The sequence below is a fragment of the Candoia aspera genome, chromosome 7 (assembly GCF_035149785.1).
Source record: "Candoia aspera isolate rCanAsp1 chromosome 7, rCanAsp1.hap2, whole genome shotgun sequence".
Classification (NCBI taxonomy): domain Eukaryota; kingdom Metazoa; phylum Chordata; class Lepidosauria; order Squamata; family Boidae; genus Candoia; species Candoia aspera.
Genome location: NC_086159.1, coordinates 8,414,809 through 8,431,733, shown reverse-complemented (window position 1 = coordinate 8,431,733; position 16,925 = coordinate 8,414,809). Strand labels below are relative to the sequence as shown.

At 47.4% G+C, this 16,925-nt stretch overlaps 1 protein-coding gene across 2 annotated transcripts; it reads right to left on the bottom strand.

The window, feature by feature from the left end:
- Positions 1 to 109: 109 nt before the first annotated feature.
- On the bottom strand, positions 110 to 16,070 carry CEP41 (centrosomal protein 41). 2 transcript variants are annotated; one of them, XM_063308697.1, is made up of 11 exons: positions 16,003 to 16,070; positions 12,683 to 12,746; positions 10,740 to 10,787; positions 7,946 to 8,007; positions 7,019 to 7,088; positions 5,536 to 5,677; positions 4,456 to 4,607; positions 3,220 to 3,287; positions 1,480 to 1,594; positions 1,060 to 1,281; positions 110 to 304 (listed from the first exon to the last, which is right to left on the bottom strand). In XM_063308697.1, the coding sequence occupies exons 1-11, from the start codon at positions 16,033 to 16,035 to the stop codon at positions 165 to 167; spliced, it is 1,116 nt and encodes a 371-aa protein (XP_063164767.1). In that variant the 5' UTR covers positions 16,036 to 16,070; the 3' UTR covers positions 110 to 164. The 2 variants fall into 2 exon arrangements, with proteins under 2 accessions (XP_063164767.1, XP_063164766.1); XM_063308696.1 differs by having other exon boundaries at positions 12,683 to 12,749; positions 16,003 to 16,069.
- Positions 16,071 to 16,925: the final 855 nt, after the last annotated feature.

Here is a 16,925-nt window from a genome sequence, read left to right as displayed (position 1 = left end):
GTGATGCCCTGACACAAGCCTCAGCTGGAACAGCTCCGGCTGGTGGTCCAGCCCACTGCCCCCCCCCCACGCACACTACCTTCCTAAAAGCGAAAGATGGCCCGGCCTGTCTGGTCAAAGGGCCCAGGAAACGGGCTCTCTTTTATTCATGGAAAAGGCGCTGGCTACCGCCAGGGCCGGCTCTGCAGGCTGCTGCTGCTGAGGGAGCGGGTGGTCAGGGCCAGCGCGGCACCGGGGAGGTTCTGGCTGCTCTTCACGGCAACAGCTTTGCAGTCCCGTGCTGAAGATCCGCGGGCGAGGCGGCCTGGGAACAGGGAATGGAAGAGAGCAAAGGCAATCAGGGCACATGCCCGCTGAGCACCTCCGCAAGAAGGGATTCTAGCAGGAGAGCCGAGTTAGTTTATGGTGGCCAAAAAACAGGAGGAGGTGCGTGACAGCCCCTTTTCCAACACACCCATTTTATTCCAAGGCATCAGCTACTGAGCTGCAGCTCATTTCATCAGATGCCAAATCTTTCTCATGACAGCCAACACCTGGGAATAAAATCGGTGAGTCAGAAAAGATGCCACCAGACTTCCTCCCTCTCTGATGACTGAGAACGGGGTAGCCCTCCCAAACTGACAGCTGCCACAACATGCTGAACGTCACCCCTTTTGTTCCGTCAGTGTGGCCATGGCGGAACTGCCTCCGGGCTAAGGTGAACTGCAGCCCCAACGTGCTGGCTACAGTGGCAGGACCCAGACTGGTCGAACCAGAGTGCCTTGTAACTAGGGCTGTGCAAGAGTCCCAATTCCAAGGGCAATGGGGTGCTCTGGAGCAGGCATGGGCATGCCCGTACCATCTGCTGGGAACCCAGGACAGCAGCCGTGTCTTTTCTTGGGCTGGCATTTGTGCATGCAGGTTCCTGTGCATGCTCTGAATCACGAGTTGCCCTTTTAATCCAGAGCCCTGCACAGCCCGACTTGAACCTCTGAAGCCCAGTGCAGCGTTCCCCAAGAACAGCCTTGCTGGAGGGGAGCGCTGGGCCTTTCAGCTGTAGGGGACCAAGAGGGGCCTTACTGGCAGGATCGCTGGGGAGCTGCTCCTCTTCTAGGTAGTACTGTATCTTTTGTAGATCCTCTGCTGTAAATCTCCACTTGTTCTCGGCGGGCGGGGGGGGCGGCTGCCGGGGGGTGGCTTTTTTCCGGGCACTCCCGGGCTGCTGACTGGCCATCAGGCAAGAGGCGGGAAAGGAGCCAGTCACCAGGCCTTCAGGGATCTTCTGAGCAACGACTCGGAGACCTAGGAGACAGGAGAAAAGCGAGGATGACAAGCTGGCAGGACGGCCTCAGGCCGGAACAGCCAGACTCTCTCCGGGTACCAGGAAGAAATCATGAGGGCCAGTCCTAACGTCGTCTTTGCCTTTCCCAGTGCTCAGGGGATCACCCCTGAAAAGGACAAGGGCCGGGGAGGCTGATCCAGGATTCCGAGCCTTCCTACCTCCAGAAAGCATGAACAGATTCTCGAAGCCCCTCTCGCACATGGTGGTGGCTGCTTGGCTGGCCACCCTCTCGTCGTCGTCATAGAGGATGATAATCTTCCCATGAGCATTTTTCTAGGGGGTGGCGAGGTCAAGGAGCAAAAGTGTCACGGGGAGCAGAGCAAGATGGAGGAGCAGCCTTTCCCCAGCCTGCCCTCCAGGAATGGAGGGGAATCTATTTCTGCTCCTCTTGCAGCATCAGCAGAGAAGTGGCATCAGACTCTCAGGAACAGGGGCTGGACCCGATGCTGATGGCTTCAAAGGAAACTGGCCAGGGGAAGGAAACTGGTTAGGTCCAGAGGCTGACCTACATTTGTTATTGTCAGCCATAAAAAGGAAACAAAGTCCAAAGGTCCTGTTCAGACGTGCACTAAATTACGCAACACCCTAGGATATTTTAAGGCAGTGTTTCTCAACCTTGGCAACTTTAAGATGTGTGGACTTCAACTCCCAGAATTCCCCAGCCAGCCATGCTGTCTGAGGAATTCTGGGAGTTGAAGTCCACACATCTTAAAGTTGCCAAGGTTGAGAAACACTGTTTTAAAGCCTTTTTGTCTTTAGGAGCAGCAAGATCACAAGCAAGGACTGGGATTCCATGCAATGGACGGGATGGAGCAACACATGGTGATGTCAAGGGCAGCAGGAAGAACCTCGAGTAACAGGAGGAAGAGCTGCAACCAAGACAACCATCAGATAAAAGGAACCTAAGTCTGGGCCAGAACTTTAACCTGAGTAAGTGTCTCAGCCAAGCCCCTCCTTAGTTCTCATGAAGATAGAGGGAGGGAGGGGGGAAGTGTATTCAGACTTACAAGATTGCGTTACTGTAACCTCATAATAAAGGTAGTATTAGCATTCATAACTTTGGTTTCCTAGTCTGGTCTAGTTTGCAGAGCTGACAGCTGATTTCTATATTCCCTCCCTCCTCGACTGCACAAGGAGATACCCAGGGTCTTCCCCAACCTGGGCTGATTATCTCCCAGCATACTGGCTGGGGAGTTATGAGGACTGAAGTCCACATGTCTGGAGGTGCCCTAGGGGGACAGCGAGATGGAGGGAACACTGCAGAGAAGGGAAGTGGTGGTGGGGATACGTTTGGGTAAAATCTGTAGTGCCACAAAGTGGTCACCTGTTGAAGGACAAGCTATGTGCATCTCGTGTATTTGAGATGGGCAGCCATATAAATCTAATAAATAACCTTTTCTAGAATGCTTTGCAAAGGGCATCACCTTGTAGATCTGATAACCACTCTCCCCACATGAATATTCCCCCATATTTTTCCTCCACGGAGTTTACTTATTGATTTATTTACAAAATATGTCTTCTGCTGTGGTCACAGACTCTAAGTGGCTTACAGCTAGTTCTGTGGGGTGGAGGGAACCCACAGCATTCCCTTTCTGCCAGTTTGGTTTGGACAGGCTGATTCAGCACATAGACGCCTTTGGGACCCAAGTCATATTGACCTTTTATACATAAGAACTGGCATCTTAAGATTCCAAAACCATACTGGAGGAAGAACAAGACGGCCAAGTGTCAGACTTCAGTTTGCTGCAAAGCCTGTCACCACCATACTTTTTGCAAATTTCTAACTGTAAAACAGTTGCTCTTTTCAGGTCGTTGTCTCTGACCGAGCTTTGCATTTTAATATAGAAATCCTGCAGAAAAGCCTGGTCGGTTGCACCTTTCCACATAATAAAGGATACATATTCCAAAATGCTGTTTGTGTAGGGATTCATCGTTCGGGACAGAGTAGCAATGGGATAGGAGTAAGCTGAAAGGCAAGAAAAATGCTCTAGAAAAGGGAGCAAAGGAACCTTGCTCAAACAACAGGGGATGGGTTCACAACAACAGGCTCCTAGGGAGATGGATTACAAGCTTCTGTAGCTAAAGAGGCCAAGAATCTGGCATTTGAGTTCTCATCCTTTGCCTCAAGGAAATACTGTCTGCAGGAGCTTCAGAGATAGGCCCAAAAGGATGGCTTAAAGAGGTAGAAGCCTGAAAAGGATGCTGAGCAGCCCATCTGCCTCCAAAGCGCAGCAGTGGTGCCCAGAGAATATCTCTTGGGGACCAAGAAGTTCTCAGCCTTTAGAGATAGTCCTCGACTTACGACCATTTGTTTAACGACAGTCTGAAGTTACGAAGGCCTTGGAATGGGTGCTTTATGGCCTGTAAAGCACTTCTGAGCATCGCAAAACTGTGCATACCCCCCCTGTGGTCAAATGATTGCATTTTGGATGCTTGGCAATTGGCTCACATTTATGACCGGGTGCAGCATCCCGAAGTGACGTGATCGTGTTCTGCGACTTTTTTGCCATTTTCCAGCAAAAAAAATGCCCATTGGGGAAGCTGGATTCACTTAACAATCGCGGTTGTAAAATCAGGTCTGATCACATGGTGACTCGACTTATGACTGCAACAACTTACAACGGAAATTCCGGTCCCAATTGTGGTCATAAGTTGAGGAATATCTGTAGTTCCCCCCTTTCTTTCAAATCTATTAGCTAAGATGCAGAAAAGGGAAAAGTCTGAATTCACAGGAGTGAACCTCCTCCTATGTCATAAAAGTTATATTACTGCTCAGTATGTTTTAATGTGCTATTTTGTATTAATTATGAGTTTTGTCTTTTGCACACTGCCCACGTAGTTGGGGATGGGTGACCATAGAAATGCACAAATAGACATCTGAGCACAAAGCAGTAGCGCTCTTCACCTTGAAAGACAGGAAAGGGCTGCAGGAACGCAAAGCACAAAATCCCCCCTGCCCCCCCCCGGTAGGGTTTCTAACACAGGGATGAACAGCCTGGCTGGTCAGGATTCCCATGTCTGTTGCTAGGAAGGCTGTCCCTTCCATCAGGAAATCAAACCTGTGTCTGTCCTACCACAAAGTGCCGTCAAGGGGATGCAGTGAGTGCCTTCGTGGCTTCCGTGCCCTGCCTCACCTCCTACAAGGTGGCACTGGTCATATGCGTCTCGCTCTCGCACGTCGAGCAGCAGGTAGGGGCAGTCGGGGTACGGTCCGTTGTCTGGAACCGCCTCTGTCTTCTTTGGGTCCTCTTTCCCCAGGTCCAGCTCGCCAACCCCACTGATGACGCTGGGAGAAAGCAGAGGCATTATGAGCCCTGGAACGGGGCTCTGTCGGTGGACCTCAGCTGCTGGGCTTCTGCAGCAACCAGTATCAGACAGAAGGTTGCTCAGGAGGTCAGCAGGGAAGAGAGAAAAGGTCCCGTGGAGATGCAGAACCCCTCTGAATCACAGGTCTGGGAGATCATACTCCAAGGGCTAATAATTCCAGTGTCCTGCCTACTTCAAAGGATTGTTGCAAAGATCAGGATTAGGGACTGAAAACTAAGTGTGCCTCTTTCAGTTCACGGAGGAATGGCAGAAAGTGTTTCTCAACCTTGGCGACTTTAAGACGTCTGGACTTCAACTCCCAGAATTCCCCAGACAGCATAGGATAGCTGGCTGGGGAATTCTGGGAGTTGAAGTCCACACGTCTTCAAGTCCCCAAGGTTGAGAAACACTGGAATAGAAGCTCAAACCCTGCAGGCTCAGACTAAGATCATCCAGTATCAAATCCATCTACCATGTTGTTTTCCCAACGGAGAATCAAATGCATGTGGATATCCTCCGACTAGTGACAAGGCCACCCCTTGCCCAAAGCAGCAGACATTAGGCAGTTCACTTCCTTGCAAATAATATTGGTGGGGGGAAATGCAGGGGTGCCAAGCTAGGACAAGGGGGAAGGAGTCTCTATGGCTGCAGCCCCTTATCCCTTGGCTCCCTCCCCAAGGAAACCTGCCTGAGCCAATCATGGCCTAGAAAAGCTGCTAGAACCGAGGTTCGTTTCCTCTGTTCTTCAAAATGCCGCATGCTATGGTCAGTCTCTCCCTTCTAACTGGGTTTTGCCTAAGAACCAAAGCATCGCAGTTTAGCAAGCGCTTCCTTGCGAGGAGTTAAGGGAATCCCCACCTGGAGAGGAGGTGAAAGGAAGGGGGGACGGGAGACAAGCTGTCCGATACCTCTGCAAGGTGGAGCGATATGACTCCCCGGCTCCGGAGCTGTCTATGAACAGGATGGGACTGGCCGGCTTCTCCTCGGGGCTGCTTTTGCCGTTGGTCTCTGCCACCTCGGGGTTGGTCTCGACAGGAGCAGCATCGCCTTCTGAAAAAGGGGCAGGCGAAGGGTATGTGTAATCCTCGGGCTCCTGCTGAGGGATTGCAAGCACTGCTGAGGCCTGGGCCGGCTGAGCAGTCTGCTTCTCCCAGCAGCCAGGAGGGTGGTCCTGGAGTGCTTGCAAGGAGGCGGCAGTGGCCTTTTTTCCCTTTCCCACCATTGCTCCCTTGCCACAGGAATCTGCAGGCAGGCAGCCCCCAGCCCAGAGATCATATGGAGTCTTCAAGACTAGGGGTCCTTGAAGACCCATCCTCCATGAATGTATCCAATCCCCTTTTAAAGGCATCCACGTTAGCAGCCAACCCCTTATCTTGTGAGATCGGATTCCCCAGGTTATTCTACACTACGCAAAAGAGTTTTCCTTTGTCTCTTCTGAATCTCCTTCTGATCAGCTTCACTGGGTGACTATTAGTCCCAGCATACGGAGAAAGGGAATAAAACTTCACCCTACGCACTCTCCTCTGGACCTGGATGATCTCATACACTCTGAGCATGGCTCCTCCCAATCACCTTGTTTTCTTTTCTTTTTTTGATACAATTTTATTAAGAACTGATTATAATAGTAAAATCTAATACAAACTCTTCTTAAAGAAAGAGAAAAGACAGAAGGAAAAAGAAAAAAAGTAAGAAGAAGCAAGAAAAAAGTAGGACTATAATAAAAAAAGAGAAAATACATAAAGAAGTGCCACCTTGTTTTCAAAGAGTCTTAAACATTCCAGCCTTCTGAGCTTATAGTAGAGTCTTCAGAGTTATGGGAACAATTTTCTCCTCTAGCTGAACATTGGTTTTCCAGGATATATTTTCTTCCCCAAGCCAAGATTTTCAAAACTTTCCCTCAAAGTTTCCAAGGGTCAGTATCAATAGTCAAAAGCCTTATGCCCAGAAGTACTACCAGAAACATTGCTGTGGCTTACCAAGAGGGAGGTGGGTGTTTAACTGATTATATAACCATTCAGGTGCTATATTAATCATTACACAGCCATTTGCTAAGAGGTAGAGCAGAGTTTTGCACGCAGAGACCCTCAGATTTGATCTTTGGGATCCCATTTAAAAGGATCTCAAGCAGAAGATCCGCAATGGGTCCAAAGAGCCAGTGGGGACTCAGATGGGCCTCCAGCCTGACGACGCAGAGCAACCATTTTGTTTATGTAATCAATATATATATAGCTGCCTTTTGGTATGCAACTCAGGATGGCATACAGTTAAAATGCCAAAGAACACTACAAAAATAATGATCATAAAATAGAAGAAGACAGTAAGCTTCTGCCCAACCCCCTTTCATTTCAGGAATCTTTAAAAAACAAGTGAATTAAAATCCCATGACATTACCATCAAGCTTTTGGCTTTCTTCAGGTGGCCCTTTCAAGTTTCCATCTGACAGAGAGGCAACCTGAATCACCTGCAGGAGGAAGAAAGGACAGAATCAGTCTAGTAGATGACATTGACCCAGGCAGTCCTCTCCAGTCTGGGGCCCACTCAGACATCACAGCCACTGAGTGGGAAGGGTGGGCACTCCAGTTCCTCTCACTTGGAGGGTGCTAGATTGGGAGAAGCTGACCCAAGTCAGCTCTAGGTAAGATAAACTGGGATTCCTCCATGGATGTGGCTTTATTGATGTGCCACGTATTCTAGGATTTGGTCTCCCAAACCTATTTTAGTAATCAGCCTGAGGCCTTATGGGCCAAATTAAATCCTTCTTGTTTCTAGTAGGTGAAGCGATGGGTGTCTAATTCTTAAAATGGGTAGCTTGGTGAGCTGTAGGCAAACATCTTACAGGCTCATGAATAATGGGAAGCTTCAGAACTGCTGTGAATTCAGTGGAATCCAGAACAGAAGCTGGCAGGCTTGGCAGCTGGATACTCTAGAACAGGCTTCCCAAATTTTTTCCTTCATTACCCAAAACTGCTTATCAGAAAGTCCTTTTTACCCAATGTAGGTAAAACACTTTAAGTCAGTTTAAATGTCTCTGTTGTGATTGGGTAATGCGTTCACGTGTTGTTACCAAAACAAAACAAAAACAAAAACAAACAAACAAACCACTTTTACTCAATTTTGGGTAATTTACCCAGGTTTGGGAAGCACTGCTCTAGAAGTTGCATGACCATAGACCTGAGGCCATCAAGATGGGGAAAGCCTTTCAAAAGGCAGACAGAGTTCCCCCTGCTTTCTGTACAAGCCCCACTCAGCCCCACAGAGATGGGCAGAGCTGTAAGAGAGGGGAGCATTTAATACACATGGGCTGAGAATGGGACTTACCAGCTGGGCAAAGGTAGTCACTTTTAGTCTCTTGAAGAGCTCATCTTTCTTGTATCTGTAGTCTACAAAAAAGAAGCATTCTGTTAGCAAACTCTGGCAGATGACCACAGCCTTTAATTTAGAAAAACCTGGAATTTCAGGGCAGGATTCATGTCACATATTACATGTGAAACCAACCAGTCTTGGTTTCCGAAATACATAGAATTCCAACAGATAAACTTTAGCCCAGTTTGGGATTTCCCACAGCAGAGTCTTTATATCTCTAATCTTGACTCAGTTCTCCACTCCTCATCCAGTTCAAGAAAACCTAAACCACAGCAGTCATTTGAAAGTGCCTCTGTGGTTGGCCAAATGCCCTCAGCAGCAGAGCATCAAGTTTTCTGTGGGCTCTGGTAAAAGCAATGGACACTCCTGCCCTTCACTTCATCCCAGCTGTCCAGAAGAAATGTCTGTTTCTGCTCTTTGTATCTTCTTTCCATTTTACAGATGAGGAGAGGGAGCCTAGAGGGTGACTAGCCCACAAGATGCCGTAAAAGAAAACTAGGTTTTAGGCAGCTTCAAGGCCAACACTCTGTCTCCTCTTGATTTCATCCTTTTGGAGCAAAGTTCAAAGCTCTTTTAAGGAATTTCTCCCCACTCCCACAATTTAGCATGACCCAAGCTCTCCCTAGGCTAGCAACCGGAGGCTTGATGAATATGAACCATACATTCCCAGATAACACAAGCCAAGAAAACAAGCATAATTACCTCGCTATTATTTTCACTGTCTACAGAAGCAGTTCTTCGCAATACTGAAAAAAACTACCATTGCCTGAAACTAGACTAGCCTGAAAGCAAAGATGAATGATTTCCCCATCATGATCAGCCCAAGGTATTTTACTGTGAAAAGTCGCATAAAAAAGCAAGCAAGCAAGCACAATGATACATTTAGCAATAGCTTCCTAACCTTTAACCATGTATACAATTTGCATCCTTGGCCACCTGTCTCCATTATTTTAGCAATGATAACAGGTATCTCCCAAACCTGATGCTTTCCTGATATGCCCACTACAATTTCTACCACCCCAGCAGCACAAAAGCCTCATTTCCTCCTAAATCACCAGCGGTCTACCTGGAGATAATTCAGAAGGTCCATCTGAGTTTTCCGACATTTTAAATCCAAGATGCAATGCCTATTTCAAAATGCTTATCCTCCTCAGACAAGCAGCAATGCCAGTTTTGCAAAGAGAAATAATCTGGGTGGTTCTTTCTTGCTTCCGTGTGTTAGAAAGGCAAATGAGGACTGCATCTACTGGCTCCTCAGTTTTGATTTTCTAGCCTTCTCACGGCTTCACTCAAGTTACAGGAGGGAGACAGAAGCAACCCTGTGTGGGCTTTTCAGATTGCCTCCAACTGGTCTCATCTGTCCATGAGAAATCTAAATTACCTAAGCCACACACAAGGTGCTATTCACCCCAGGGCCAAAGAGCACACTTTGGCACCTAAGCTTCCTAAAGCAGAATTTAAACACAATGCAAGTCTAACACAAAAGAGATACTAGGCCTGTGGAACAGAGAGTTCAAAGCAAAAAGGACAGAAACACAGGAAGTATTGTGACAGTGTCACAACAAGACCACTGCTAATATTTCAGGACTCAAAAGCGATCCATTAATAGAAGGATGTTATGAAACAAACTCTTTCCAGCTGAACAAAGCAAAGCAGTCACGATGAACAGCAGAGGAAAAACACTTAAAGAAAAAGAAACGTAAGGAGTGCACCTGAAGCTCTTCTTGATGACTCAGTACTTCTAAAATCAAAGCAGGCAATTTAGCACCTCCCAGATGTTTCAGATTCCATCAGAGCCAGCCAACATTGCCAGGGGCAAGAGACTGAAGGAATTGTGCTCAAAACACATACAGCAGTGTTTCTCAACTTTAGCAACTTTAAGACGTGTGGACTTCAACTCCCAGAATTCCTCAGCCAGCATGCTTTAAGTTGGGTGGACTTCAACTCCCCAGCATATTGGCTGGGGAATTCTGGGAGTTGAAGTCCCCCCGTCTTAAAGTTGCTAAAGTTGAGAAACACTGAGATAGAGGGTACCAAGTGCCAATCCCTGGTTCATCAAGTCTGTTCCCATGCACAAAATAGACACACCCAAATTAATGATGCAGGAAATATGAGCATTTGGGGTGGGGGAACATTCTGGTCTTAATTAATGAACGTGTGGCCAGATCATTATACTGAAACACAGTAGTTAAATTATTCTTGGAAGATTACTGAACTCATATTGAGATGGGTCTTCATGGCACCCGTGGAAGCTCAGGAGGAAAGGGAATTAATGAGAATGAGGGGAAAGAAGAAAAAACAATCCCTTTCTTTTTATGGATGGTCCACCAGTGTTTCCCAAACTTGGTGACTTCCAAGTGTGTGGCCTTCAACTCCCCAAATACTCATCAATGGCTGTGCTGGCTACGGGATTCAGGGATTTGAAGTTCACACTCCTGCAAACGGCTGAGACACTGCTCCAAGCCATCCTGTGCCAGTGAAAGCAAAAATGCCATCTTGGTATTCTGACTCTTTCCCCCTCTGGATGGGATGCACTCACAGAACAAGACAGCCTCTAGAGATCCTCCAGTCCAACCCCTCCTCAGTATAGGAATCCACTACCACTATCAGTCATGGTGTCCTGAGTTCAGGTAAACCTGCCACACAGGTTTACCTGTATGTACCACTGTTGCCACTATCAGCCTAATCTATGACCTTGAGCGAGCTGATTACGGACACCTGAGCTCTTGCTGTAACACACAGTACTCACTTCTCTTGATCTCTTCCAGTTTTTCAGTGTATTTGGTCATACTGCTACCTATGGGAGAAGAGACACTCAGTAAGGTCTTTCAACACTACAAACAAAGAGATGAAAGTCTTAACTAAGAACTCAGCTCAACTATCTGTTTATTCCAAGCTATTTGTTTACATGTAATTAACAGGATTAGCAGAGCTGGAAAATCAGAAGCATCCAAAAACAGCTGACTCTAGCTTTGGTTTGCTTTGAAGTATTTATTTTATTTCAGGCGTATTCCTCTCCTTCTCCAAGGATCTCGGAAGAAAAGCCATTTTTCCCCTGCCTATGTTTGTCCTCTCAATAATACATTATATTAATTAGGTTGACAAAAACGGGCCCAAGGCTGGGCTTGTAACCAGGTTATTTATTTTTACCTGGTGTGTGCAGGAAAAGGGTAGTTAGATATCAAGTGCCAGTATCTTCAAAGAGGGCTGCTTCTTGGAATGGAAAGATCATTCGCTCATATTAATTAAGGATGCCTTTGAATGGTTTTTAGAACAGGGAGATGGAACTTGTGACTCTCAAGGATGTTCTGCATTACAGTGACCTTTGGTTCCACTGCACTTCAGCAACGCCGGGGGAGCCACGATTTCCCCATCCCTACTTTAGGATGACAGAAGGCCTCCCACTGGCAAGGAAAGATGTGAGTGAGGAGGAACCATAAACCAAAGCAAGCTAGATTTTGGGAGGAAGGCTTGATGGGCTCATAACTGACAAAGGAACAGATGGTTAAATGGTGTTAAGAGAAGGTTCACACATCACTCTAAAGTTCAGTGCAGCTAGTTTAGTTTTGACATTACATATTGTACAAACTAGCCATTACAGTTAGTAAATCTGGCTTCTGACATCAAATTTGGTCAGAAGCCGAACTATGGCTTACTCAACCAACATGCTTAAGTAAATCAAAGCTCAGTATGATGTGCAAACAGGTCAGCGGGAGTTAACCTGGTTGCACTGTTCCAGATGTATGAAAACGTTATTAGGTATCTCTGACTCCCATAGAAGGAAAAGAGCTGTCAATTTTTTTTTAAGTGTTAAGATTGTACTCATTTAACACTGTCAGTGAAAACAGAGTGAAGGTGATCTATTGCAGGAAAGTGAAGAGTATTTTCTGAAGGCGTGTAGAGATTCCAGGACCTTAGAAAAGGGTTCTTTAGGACACCACATTTCCCAAGTTCTATGTCTGTTTCAAAGCTCTGAGCTGGCAGAACTGAATAAGTCATACAAATGAACAAGCATCAGCCTGAATCTTTTGGCAAGGACCTGCTACACAGAAGAGAGAATACTGAGCTACGTGGACAAACCACCAAACGAGATAAACAGTACTTTTGACTGTTGATATATACACCACTAGCCAATCAACACACGCACACACCCATGAACTTAAATGTGTACATTTCCTGCTTTGGGGTGGGGTATGTCCAACCCATAGTTCTGCCTTTGCTCTGGGATATCTGAGTTACCTAGAACCCTTGCTCTCCCCTCAAAAGTTGAGAAAGAACTATCCTAGCATGCATCCATATCTGCAGATGTTATTCCCCCAGTGCTCAAACACAATTGTGTCTTTCAGATTCTTCATAAAGAATCTGCTAACATCTCCATTCCTGATTGCCTAGAGGCAGAGCTTATGCCTCAGACATGACCCAAGAGGTAGCTATTTATACAAGTGTTCTCTCAATGCTGCCATCAATGTGCCAGCTTGCTAACAGATTTAGTAAGTTCTTAAGGGCAACCAAGTCCCAGTGCCCATTGTGCCCTCATACTCTGATCTCACAGTGCATACAGACTCTGGGTGAGGTCACACCTTCTCACACGTACAAAGCCCACTGCTTGGATGTAGCAAGTGATACACTCTTAGGCACTTTGCTTTCCCTTCAAACCTTTTTTATCCCCAACATAAGCAGAGTTTAACTTACCGGTGTCAAGGCGAGTTTTTACATGCTGGTATTTAGGATTCTGTGGGATCCTTTTGGTCAAAAACTGCTTTGTGGTGGGGAATAAAGTAGAAAGAAAACTATCAGAAAATTACACAAGAAGGGGAGAAAAGTAATATGGTTGTGGTATGAACTATTGAAAACAAAGAGTACAGAACCACCAGACTTGAAAATGCACGGCATTGGGACCCCCAAAGCCGATATACACATCCATCCTCTGACCTCAGTCGCACCCTAAGATTCTCTTCCTACAGGGAGCAATATCTGCTGTCCCTCCCCAATTCCCTTAGTTCCAGCATGTCAATGAAAAAAAAAAAAGAAAGCCTACAGTGAGCTCACACATTGCACTAAGCCATAATCTAGCTTGTGTTTGGCTTCATTTGCCAGGATTTTTTTCCTTTTGAATGGTTACTTATTTATTTAAAAATATTTTTTTAAATGGGTGAACCTGACTTTTGGGTCACACTGTCATTTTCTCATGTATGTGCATTGTACTCCTGGGAGACCCAGATGTATAATGGTGCCTCTCAGTGTTCGACTATCATCTAAAGCTGGGATTTCCAAATATTTTCGGGCTGTGGAACCTGCTATCTTTAAAAAAACCCCAACCCAGACACCCTGATCAAGAAGAAAAGCTCCAGTGACAGCAAATTGGCTGCATTCGAGTAGCCTTTTTTCCCCTTCAGTTTTTCATGGAACCCCCATCAAGTTCTCATGGAACCCTAAAACCAGATGTGTGAAGCAGGCATGTGGAGTGATTCACCTTTTATTACAGCCAGAAACCCTGAGGCTCTGTTGTGGGCAGGGAGGGGAGAAACAGCATTACAAGTGCAAGAGCATAAATACAAACAGCCCATCAACACAGTTTAATATATTAAGAAGAATATGTTTTAATAACCCTAGTTAATAAGGATAACATTCCCATTAGCTTCTCTTAAGCCAGGAAAGGTCACGTTCCCTTTAACTGAAACAAAAATGCAGTGAAGAAAAACAATACATGATCCACAAGGGCAGCTGTAATTGAAAAATGATGGCACGTGCAGACCCTGCCCTAATTTGACTTCACTGGCCAGGAGATGTGATGGAGGGAAAAGGGAACATTTTGACACAACAATGGAAATGGATCCTTGGCTGCAGCCTCAGACATTTCTGCCTATAATCCTCTGTCACCTCATACCCTGCTTTCCTCCAAAAACCACTGAATGAGAGACAGCTGTAATTCACACATTAAATTATGTCACTATGTAGCTTGATTGCTTTGGGTTAACATGATCAATGAAACAAACCTGCTGTAATTTGCTTAAAGAAATCTAGTTTCACAGTATACGCTTACCCAAGTCAGTTAACAGACTACATTTTTGCAACCTGCTAAACTTATTAGAGTTAATCCTTTTTTGTGGCTTATATATTGGGCATACCTGCCCATTTGGTTAGTTTCTGGCTCAGCATATTGTATCAACTAAAAATATGGTTAATTTAGCAATCCATCGAGTTTTGTGATCCCAGCCAGCATGCATAATGGCATTCCCAGAAAACAGGAAAACTCCAGTCCCTCTCACAGGCAGGTACCTGACCTCACTCCACCTACACTAACTTGGTGCTGTCCCTGCCAAATGTATTGAACTATAACTGTTGTCACAGCTGTGGGAGCTAAATTTAAACACATCTGAAAGGTACCAGCTTGGAGATGGGCTAGGCTACTCTCTGCTTAAAAATTTCAGGCTCAGAAGGCTCTACCACCATCCAATTTCTGGAGGACAGAATTCACAGCTTAATGAAATAATTAATAAAAGGAGTGGACTGTAAGGGCAGAATCTGAATGGAATGAGCAAGCCAGAGCAAAGAATAAGCACAGGGTCACACCTTCAGAAGAGACTCCAAAGCTAAGACATTTCAGTCCAGGGTCCAGAAGCAAGCTATCATCCCTCCCTTTGCTCAACCCAGCCTCGGGTGGAGAAAGGTCTTCCCCAGTTCAGCAAACCCAGGCTTTTCAGCCAAAACAGGTGAGCTGCAGGACCTAATCAGCTTCTATTCTGAATGGGAATCTGCAGTGGAAATCGAAGGACTCAACCCTCGCTATGATGCTATGGAAACAGTAAGAGTTTCAGGTTAAGGTCGAAAAATCTGAACTAAGCTCCTCTTTGGGGCACTAAAATAGGCAAGACTAAATAGTGGCAATGGCACTAAAACCACCCCAGAGACTTCCTAAAATATACATAGCAGATGCCCCATCCAAAAGAATAGCAGGGTTTGCACAACACATGGAACTCAGTCAGTTCAAGATGCAGGAGCTGGAGTCACACAGTCTGCTATGGTTGGTTAATTTCAATCATGGTCAATTTTATTTTTGTGGCCAAACATATTGCTGGTGTTTTATGAATCCCCAAAATGAATTAAGTCAGCCACTAGGATTTGCTGCCTGTGGAAATCTGCCTATGCCTTTGCGAAGCTCATATGCCAGGCCAGGTCAGCTGTGAAAAGAGCAGCCCCTTTGCTGTTCCAAGGCCAGCTTCTCCAACAGGGTGCTCTCTAGATACATTGGAAGACAGTATTACCCAATTCTGCATGGCCACTGCACTGGCCAAGGGAGAACAGGGAAGGATATCCAATATGTCCAGAAGGCACTCTCTTGGCAAAAGCTATCTTAAGTTGACCTTCCAGGAGAAAGGTGTATATTGCTTTTGAACAGGGAGGCTCTATAGAACCAGGGAGAAAGTGGTTAAAACACAGCTTTTCAGACAACCCTTGGGTCAAGGTGGTGCACTGCTGAAGGTCCTGGCAGGGAGGCCCAGGTCCAGGTTCCCCCCTCGACCACAGAAGCTCCCCGTGGGACTCCCAGCCTACCTCACAGGGTTGTTGTGGTGGGAAAAATAGCAGGGGGCGCTACTTAGAGGTCTCGAGCTCCTAGAGTGGGCTACATCTAACGAAATACATCCATATATAGATAAAAAACTACGTGGCGCTCCCCATCCAACTGGCAGGGGGCTGCTTTACATTCCAGCCACGACCTTGATGGCTTTCATCCTCCCAGAGGCAGTGGAAACCCATAAAACCAGGAAAACAGCCCCGCGTTTGACCGACCCACCCCACCTCCCTCCGGACAGCGGGGACCCCGCCCCAGAGACGAGGCCTGCGGGGAGGGGGGCTCCCGACCGTCAGTGCTGGGCCCCGCGGCGTTCTCAGGGTAGGCCTGCTTTGGGGGACCCCCTCAGGGACCCCAACTGAGCGCGGGAGCGTGCGGGGCCTCCCCTCAAGCCTTTGGGGAGCCGCGGAGCGGGACGGCCCCCCGGCGACCCCCTCACCTCCGGGTCCCCGATGCGCCTCCTCGCCGACATCCTGCCCAACTGTCAGCTTCGCGCTCGCCCGCCCCGAGGCCGGCCCGCGCCGCGCCCCACCAATCCGCGCCGGGCCCGAGGCCGGCCCGCCGCTTCGATTGGCCGAGCCGCGCGCCAGTCCGCGCTCTCTCCCCTCCCCCGAGCGCTCGGCCCAGTCGCCCCCCGCCCCCCGCCGCCGAGTTTAAAAGTCCCGGTTCGGCATTCCAGGCGCGCGTGCGCGTTGGACTCCCCGGGCGTCCGTGGTTTCCCCGGGTGACGCAGGACGCCTCCGCGCGCCTGCTTTTTTCGAGCGCCGCCGAGGCGGGATTGTGACGTAGCGGGGGCTCTCGCTATTCCACATTGGTGTCCTTCCGCCGCGGGGTCTGCACTGGAGGGGCGGAGCCGCAGCATACAAGTAGTGCCTTTGTTCCCACGCGCGTTCAGACGCGCTTCCCCCGTCCTTCCTGAGCTCACAAGTGCTGTGTCGGGTGCAACTCACTTTTTGTGGGTGCACTGTATTGAACTCAGTGGACCTTGATGTTTCCCCAGTGATACCCTCTGCGTGTGCTGGAACCTCATTCTGGGAGTTGGAATCCCAAACCATCTGGAGGGTGCCAGGTTGTGTGAATGTTCCCAAGGCATTTCTCCTGGGCCACCATCCCCGTCCAGGGTGTTGGGCTCAAATTATCTCATTTTCAACCCAAAGTATTAATATTACATTCCAAACCACGTGTTGGATTTACATTTATAAATCACAAACGATTACCTTGCATTTCAGATGACCCTCCTCTTAAGAGCAATTGTATACAAAACCTCCCCAGCTTCCAAAGGCTGTTTTCTCTCAGTCTAAGGGGATCCTACCATTTCAAATTAAATTATAGGCTGGGCTACATTTCTTTTGAAGAAATAAA